The 8769-nt window shown below is 43.9% G+C and overlaps 1 protein-coding gene across 1 annotated transcript; it reads left to right on the top strand.

The window, feature by feature from the left end:
• The first annotated feature begins 312 nt into the window (after positions 1 to 312).
• Positions 313 to 1656, top strand: FUT4 (fucosyltransferase 4). The gene has a single exon (XM_063304736.1). The coding sequence runs from the start codon at positions 313 to 315 to the stop codon at positions 1654 to 1656; it is 1344 nt and encodes a 447-aa protein (XP_063160806.1).
• Positions 1657 to 8769: the final 7113 nt, after the last annotated feature.

Genomic DNA, 8769 nt, shown 5'->3' with positions numbered 1-8769 from the left:
TTTACGGCTGGCTTGTGCCCCCGCCCTCGCGGGGGTCTTTCTCAGGTGAGAAGAAGGCGTTCGCACAGAGGCAGCCGAGGGCGCTGGGAAGGTTTCCTCCCTGCAGCACTTTCTCCCCCGATTAGGCTGGAGAGAAGGAGAGCTGCGCCGGGGCAATGTCTGCGTGTCCCGCAGCGGAGCCCCAGGAGGCTGGGCAGGCGGCGACCCAATGGGAGAGAGGTCCGGCGGCGGTGGCCTGAAGGCGCAGAGGGGTGCGGCCGCCGCTAGGCCAGCCGGTGCAGCTCCAGCTCCGCTCTTTGCTCCGGGAGGAGGATGGCGGGGCGGGGCGGCGCATCTGGACAGGTCGAGCGGCACCACCCGGGGGCGCCGCCGCAGGAGGGGCAGGGCGCCGGGCGGAGGCGGTGGCAGCAGCAGCACCAGCATGCATTCTCGGGCCCGCTTTCATCCCAGCGGAGGGGGACGGAGGCCGCCACGAGGGCTTCTCCTCCTGCTCCCCCCGGCGCTGGAAAGCGGAGCTGGCGAGCCGCCGCGGCGGAAGGTCCGCTGCCTACGTGGCGCCGGCTGTCCGTGGAGCCCGCCGAGCTGGCTTTGGGGAAGCTCTGCGGCCGCCGAGACTGGTGGCATGCCCCGGCCGGGCGGCTGTGGCAACTGTTGGCGGCCTGCTTGACCTGCTGCTTCGTGCTGGGCTGGTACGCCGCCAGCCGCCTGAGGGACCTGGCGCCGCAGGGAGGCCGCTGGCGGGAGAAGGACCCCGAGCCGGTGACGGTGCTGCTGTGGTGGGAGCCCTTCGGGCACAGCTGGGTCTCCGGGGACTGCTGGCGGCTCTTCAACATCAGCGCCTGCAGCCTCTCCACCAATCGCAGCCGCCAGCAGGACGCGCACGCGGTCCTCTTCCATCACCGCGACCTCATTCGGCATGGCACCCACCAGCTGCCCCGGCTGAGGCCGCCGGGCCAGCGGTGGGTCTGGATGAACTTCGAATCGCCCTCCCACACTACGGGCCTGCGGGAGCTGGCCGGCCTCTTCAACTGGACCATGACCTACAGAGTGGACTCTGATGTCTTTGTGCCCTATGGGTACCTCAAGCTACGCCCGCAGCCCCTTGCCCAGCCTACCTTGCCCAGGAAGACCAAGCTGGTGGCGTGGGTCATCAGTAACTGGAACGAGGATCACGACCGAGTCCGTTATTACCACCAGCTGAAAAACTATCTCCCCGTCGATATTTACGGGGCTCATGGACTGGCGCTCAAAGACGGTAATATGGTTAAGACTGTCTCTGAATACAAGTTTTATTTGGCCTTTGAAAATTCCCAGCATCAGGACTACATCACGGAGAAACTCTGGAGGAATGCCTTTGAGTCTTGGGCTGTCCCCATTGTCTTGGGCCCTCCTAGGGCCAACTATGAACGATTTGTCCCCTCCGACTCCTTCATTCATGTCAGTGACTTCTCTGGCCCCATGGAGCTGGCTGTTTACCTGAAATTCCTAGATAAAAACAAGAACATGTACAGAAAATATTTTGCCTGGAGGAAACAGTATGAGGTGCGGGTGACATCGTTCTGGGTCGAACACTCCTGCAAGGTTTGTAATGCAGTGAGGGTTGTGGGAAAACAGTCCAAGACCATCCAAAACCTTGCAAACTGGTTTGAAAGTTGACTTCGTGGGACTGGCTGAGCTTCCATGCAGGATGGTTGGGTTGACACATTTACCCAACAAGAAAATGTATCAGGGATATTTTAGTTTTTTTCTTGGACAGCCAATTGATGAGATTGCTTGGTTTGATCACTGAGGGGAGAGTCACCATAGAGTGTGTGCGTGGACTTTTATTGTCTCTCTTTTTGGCCTGTATGGTAGATACGGCCATTCACCAAGCTGAAGCACTAGCGTTTGTACGTTTCCATATATGTTAACATTTTTCTGCATCCAGGATCCTAATTAATATGTGTACTTGAGCCCAACTCTCACTAATGTGCCTGTTTTTACATCAGTATAATTTTTAAAGTGGAGAACATTTAAAACACTAAATGTGTGTGTATGCACAGTCTGAAGAGGGTGATCTGTGATAACTTACTGCAGGCTTTGATGATGTTATGCCTTATGTTGAAAACAGTCAGATGGTTTGAAATTCTGACTTGTTCTCCTTTTGTTTTACCCATATTTTAAAAACCTTTTATTGCCAAGGTGAGCCAGAAAACAGATCCATTTGTCAAGATAGAGAATGTCAAGATGAAGTATCTTCATCAAATTGTTTTAGTAAAATAATTGCATTCATTGGACCCCATGCTAACATTTTACAGGTCACTAATGCTAATTACAGTTGTGTTTTATTAAAATTGATAGACTCAAAAGCAAAATGATTTCCTAAGTCTGACCATTGATGAGTTTTGCACAGTTTTCACACATGGGATGGTATAGTCCAAATGTTGACACACCTAGAAGAATTAGCTTATTGGTTAGCTAGTTGGCAAAACCATCTCTTAGTGAACTAAAAATGCATTGGGAAAGTGATTAGGAGAAAATGTTGCTTTGCTATTTGATCAGAGCACTTTTAAAAAAAAAAAAATCTTCTGGGGGTTGCCAATGTGCATGATGGACGGTTTTTCCAGATGTCCTGAAAACAGCCAATTTGGGGACCAACATTTCCAAAGAAGAAATTATTATATTTTTCTCCAAAACAATTTATGTCATAGGATCTTTTGTCCTGGAATAGAATATGCTGAGAAATAAAACAGTATATGAAACACTCACTGTAACACTGAAATTTTGCACTAGTGTATTATTTGTTCAATGAAAGTTAGCAAAGCAGTACTAGTAATCTTTGCGCATTGACTAAATAGGCAAACTGACACTGGAGGATTTTTACCCAATGACTTTTCTCATGCAGATGCCAATAAGAAAAAATATTTTGTTTAGGACTGTCAACACTTGGACTGTATTAGCTGCACAAGTGTAGGCAGTCAATCTGCTTTCACAGTTTTTCATTGCAGCAGACTCAAGCTTCTGTCTGCATCTTCAGCTGCAACAGACTCAAAATACCCTCATCTGTGGTTCTTCAGATAGATCCCCTGTAGACATGAATTATATCGGGGGTGGGGGAGAAAAGTATGCCATAAAAACGTCTATTTGGAGCATATGAAGGATTTCTTTCACTAAAAATAAATGTGTTTGCACCCAGAAGAAAAGTAAAGAGAGATGTGGTAGGAAAAAAATGATGCAAACAGCTTCACTGGTTTACCAAGAGTTTCTGTGCTTTTTCAGACATTGTGCAATTTTCCTGTCCTATCCTGGAGGAAAACTTAGGTACAATCTCAACTAAACCGGATTTGCTCACGTAGGATAAATGCCACAGTGCTACCAGGCCTCACTTATCAGTAAATTTCATGTAAGAGGACTTCTGATTAGCGATGGATAGGATCTCCTTGTAATTTATTTTCATTTCTTTGTGCTTTCATTAGTCCTGGAGATCTCTATTCAATGATGCATCAAAGATTCTGGAATTCTGTAGAATTGAAAATGCTGTGATGGGAAGAGAAGATATGAAGTAGACAAGCTGCAAACTGGAATGTGAATTTCGAAATAATTTGCTGGAGGGGGCTGGAAAAAGAAATGAAAGGAGTGTTGACATAAGGAAAATATCCCCTGACATCACTTCTGGTGATGCATTCTCATCATTTTATTTAATGGCAAAATTTCAGTGTTGTCTTACAGGATGATTCTCAACTTCCCAATCTAATTGGTAGCCCTGGTATTTCCCATCAAAGTACTAACCAAGGCCAAGCCTGTTTGCTTCCCCATCCAGAGAAGTTGGTCAGAGATTGCCACATATGTCTTTTAAGGCAGGTGGACCTTAAGGTAGTGGCCGTAAAGTTTTAGTACAGATAAACAGTGTTTTCTTTTTTTTCATTTCTGTGATCCTAAGGAGCAGTAACCTGCACTAAATAGATAAAGTTGTTGTATCTTGAAGATCCACAAGATTCGGTGCATGGAAATTCAGGCTGTAATAAATTTGCTAGTCCTTAAAGTACTAAGATTATTTGTTCTTTCTGATTCAAATACTCACTGGAGTAACTTGGAAAGTTTCTCTAATGTCAGTGTGAAGGACATTGGCTTCACTGAATGATTGCTCTGTAAAAGTCTGTATTGTGCTGAGGGAAAAAACCTTTATTGGTTTAAAGTTATTCCTAACAAACTTTTTTTTGCAACAATCATTTTAAAGCAAGCCTCCTGTTTACCTTGGAAACGGTTTTTTTTACTAAAATAATATTTTTATACAACACTTCTCATTCTTAAGCTCATAACAGTCCCTTTAATAGAAGCAGTTTTAATTACATGGTTGAGAAACTAAAGGTCTGAGGGCCTGTTCTTAAGCACAGGTATCTGTAAATCTCATCGTCATACAGATTGCTTCAAAAGGTACTATTCCTTCTTTATTAGTTGCATGCAAAGGTGGATCGTCAACCAATAGATCACAATCTACCTTTTTGTCAATTCTTTTGATAAGAGAGAGAGAGTTTTATGATGATTAGACATCAGAAACAACAATACAAAATTGAAAAGAAAATGACATTCAGGTGCCTGTATTATTATTGACTACAGTACCTGTATTTATCAACAAAGATAGTCATTCAGCAGTGGAAATATCTGGATAATCTTGAAAAGATTTATTCAGTTGCCTTTTTTGAGAAGGTGCCTGATAAATTCATGGCAGGATTTTATCTGTTTTATAAAATGAAAATCGGGATGTATGGAAAGTTTAAGAGATCTGATATAAGGTTGTTAAGTGTAGAAGTTACTGTGTGTGAAGAAACATAATAATATAGGGTTAACTCTTTTACCAGGCAAAACTTTGCAAAGTTTTGTGTAGCAGCTGTTATTGGTAAACTTGGGATTCACTTAACTAATATCTTTATATGGATCACCTTAGGCAATTTTTATATTTTTGATATCTAACTTTTTACTTCTTTACATTTCAATTTTACACTTGGTTTGTTTCTGATCTCTGATTGTAATAAAATTCTATTTACTATTTTCATAAGGATTTGGGGCTTACTGTTTTATCAGAGCCTCCTTCCACGCACAGATCTTTGGGATAACTTTGGAATGATTATCACCAGAAATGTAACTTCCTGCTGTATAGTGTGTGTGCATAAAACATGCCTCCTAGGTAATTGGTTTCTGTTTATATCGTTTGCAAACATATATATTGTTTTTGGTTGCTTAATTACTAACTTGTGGTTTCTTTGCTGATGTTTTAGCATATTTTCAGTGAAAATATGCTATGGTTTATCCAGTAAAACATGCTTATGCAAACCATGATTTAATGTGGTGTGTGACGTCAGTTGCTGTGTTAGGAACAGCTGTCATTTATTTTTTATGTTGTGGAATTCTTACCAAAAAAAAAAAAATCTAGCAAAGCAATCAGATTCTCATTTGTCCAGATCAATAGAGACAAATACATATAAATGCATTTGCAATGCAAATCGTTCAGGGAATTTAATAATTATTGGTATGATGACTTTTGTTATCTGCAGTCATGTTTCAGAAAAAATGCAATAAAAATCAGTGAAATGAAACAAAGCATGCCTCTCTTTTTTTGCCCCTGTTTCTTAAACATTTATGATCGACTTTTAAATGTTCTTTCAGGTATGGATGTCAAACGGGGACATTACTCTTTTTTTGTTGTTACTTCTCTATTGACTGTATTAGCTTGAGTATTGAAATGAAATAGTCATAATGTTTCCCATCTCCACACCATTAAGCCATTGGAACATGTAATGAGTGTTATTTATTCATGCATATGATTCTTCAGGCACTTATGGAAGCCTTTGGTAGATATTTTTTGGATATCTTCTACTTTATTAAGATGATGGCTTCAGGTAAGTGTCCAGTGGAAGAATCAAGAGGTACCTTCACCGAGATCATGAAAGAACTGCATTTAACGGAAAAGCCCTTGTGAACCATGTGGCACAAAGGGACTGATCTGTTTCACCACCAACTGAGGAGTTGCTCCAAAGCAGGCTAGCCAGGAGAAACTTCTCACATAGATTTCCCTAAGAGTTTGTTTAAAACAAGAGACCAGCATAATTTCACTGAAGCACAGATTGGCTTGTTTTGGTTCTGGAAGCAGAAAGTCTAACCTACAGTGGGGTGAAGATGTGACCCCTTTATATAGAGCAGGGTTCTCAACTAGGGTTCTGTGGCACCCTAGTGTCATGCACTGCCTACCGCCGAGTAACACACAGACACTGGTTCAGATGAAGCAGGCTCTGGTTTATTCATAGCGTAGTTACAGTTGTAGAAAAAAGCTGAGAGTGAGAGGAGCGTGCCGGTGCGGGGTTTAAATACCCCGCGCCGGTCAGCGCCCCCTCACTCGAGGTTACGTCACCCCCCCTTTGTCCCACATGCTGTCTTGCCGGTAGGTGAGGGGTTGCGAGGCCCCGCTGGCGCTCCGGGATCGCCCATCATCGGTTTCCCTATTCATCCGGTGATTGCTGTCAGCTGGGCGATCTCCGTTGCGCTAGCGCTAACAGCTTGGGTGTGCCTCGCGATCCGCTTAGCCATTGTATCTTCTCCTTTCGTCTTTGTGAGTTGATGGCTGCTTATCTTGAGCCCCTTCCCCTGTTTCCTCGTTATTGTCATGTGTGCCATTGCGCTGATGTCTTCAGCTCAACGGCACTCATGACACCTAGGGTTCCACGAGAGGTCACCAGGGTTTCCCTGGGAGATCCTGATTTATTAAAAAAATTATTTCAAATTCAGGCAACTTCACATTAAAGAGATAAGTTTCATTCTTTATTTTTAGTTCAAGAACCCTGTTAATGCACACTACATTAAGCAGAAGGCTTCAATGGATAAGCAAGGTGAAAACGGTTAATTAAATCAGGAGCGTTAACATGGGGAGCAGACACCCATTCAGGATAGGGAAAGTGTTTCCATCGGACCAGATATTGCAGGGTGCCTCGAAGTTTGCGAGAATCGGTGATGTCTTTGATTTTGAAGTGCTGCTGCCCGTCAATCATAATAGGAGCAGGAGGAGGAGGTAGAGGGTGCCAACGCGACAACGGGTGCACAGGCTTAAGCAAGCTGCAATGGAAAACAGGGTGCAGGCGCTTCAAATTGTGAGGCAGTTGCAACTTAACAGTAACTGGATTAACAATATCAACGATAGGAAAAGGACCAATAAATTTGGGAGCAAGTTTTTTAGAGGGTTGAGGGGATTTGATAAATTTAGTGGATAAATAAGCCTGATCCCCAACTTTAAAGTCATGTTGTGCAGAACGATGTTTGCCAGCCTGAGACTTGTAAGCAGCCTGGGCATCAGCCAAAGCTTGCTGAATTACTGGCCAGAAATCAGACAGTTTGACAGCCCAATCAGATGTGGAACACGCCGGGGAGGGGGTTTGCAGCAGTTCAGGGATGGGAACAAAGTCGTGACCTGAAACAACCTGAAAAGGGGTTTGTCCGGTACTTTGATGCACAGCATTGTTGTAAGCAACTTCAGCAAAAGGTAACAGTTCAACCCAATCGTTCTGATGGTAGTTAATGTATGCTCTAAGGAATTGTTCGAGGGTGGCATTTAAAATCTGGGTGGTCTGTTTTCCTCTCAGTCGACACTGTGGTAGATTCTTTGTCGGGGGTTAGTGGGAACCGATACTTCCAGGACATCCCCGATGTCCCTGATTGGCGGTCCCCCACTTCATCCAAGGTGATCAGCTCGGTGAGTGATTCACTTGGCAGTGGTTTCAGTTCTCCCTCATTCTCAGATTCTTCCGAATCAGAATCGGAATTTGATTCATCCTTCAAAAGGTCTCGGGATTTTGAGGGTTCCCTAGTGATGTTTAGTTCTCCGCTTTTGATGTTGGCTCGGGCATCGGCTCCTCGAGTCCCCCAGTCGTGGGTTTCGACTCAGCCATCGTTAACTATATTCCCTCACAAGAAACTAATCTTGGTAGGAGCTAACGGTATAATTTTGGGATTCTCAGCTTTATGTAATGATTGCCTATTCTAATATACATCAGACTCATAAGCAGGAATTCAAAGATATCTGATTTATTAAAGAACAGCATGCAGGATCACAAAGAAAGCTGAGAATGGTGAAAGTGCGGCAAATTCAAACTAAAAACCCTCGGTGCAAACAAAATCCCACCCCCCTTAGAATCTTCTCCAGTCCACAATCCCAGGTGCTCCTAACGGTTTCTGACGGTCTGCGGGAAAAGTCCTTGAACAGAGAAAATAACCCAAACACATTCCATTCTCCTGATTTCACATACAGAGCTTGGTACAAGGTCTCACAGCAGCTCCTTCCCATACAGAAACACGTGTCAGCGCCATGGCATGAGAAACATTATGATGTTTGAAATACATTGAAACAGTGAACATGACACAGGCCTACCCATGAAATGAATATAATAATTTTGTAACTTTTGGCCTATATCTGAGCCTGTGCAGGGTTCCCCGAGGCCTGAAAAATATTTCAACGGCTCCTCCAGGGTCAAAAAGTTAAGGAAGGCTGATATAGAGAGATGCAAATTACAATATAAATGAGATTGGATATAGCCGCAAAGAATTTGCCTGGATATAGCAGCACATCCAGTGTTTAGTGAGGTAATTAAGGTGGAGCTATGAAGTGATGGGACAGGACTACAAAGACAAAAGGTGATTTTGAAAGAACGAAGAGGTAATAAGGAACATCTTTTTTTTTTTCTGGTCAATTATTGTTAAAATGCCTTCTATTTCCTCCTAGTATCTTCTGGTTTCTTCAGCAAAGGA

Source organism: Candoia aspera, chromosome 5 (genome assembly GCF_035149785.1).
Source record: "Candoia aspera isolate rCanAsp1 chromosome 5, rCanAsp1.hap2, whole genome shotgun sequence".
NCBI classification, from domain to species: Eukaryota; Metazoa; Chordata; class Lepidosauria; order Squamata; family Boidae; genus Candoia; species Candoia aspera.
This window is presented reverse-complemented; position numbering and strand designations above follow the sequence as displayed.

Bases quoted from the DNA above. Each gene is read 5' to 3' on its own strand.
- FUT4 (XM_063304736.1), top strand. From the start codon at position 313: ATGGCGGGGCGGGGCGGCGCATCTGGACAGGTCGAGCGGCACCACCCG.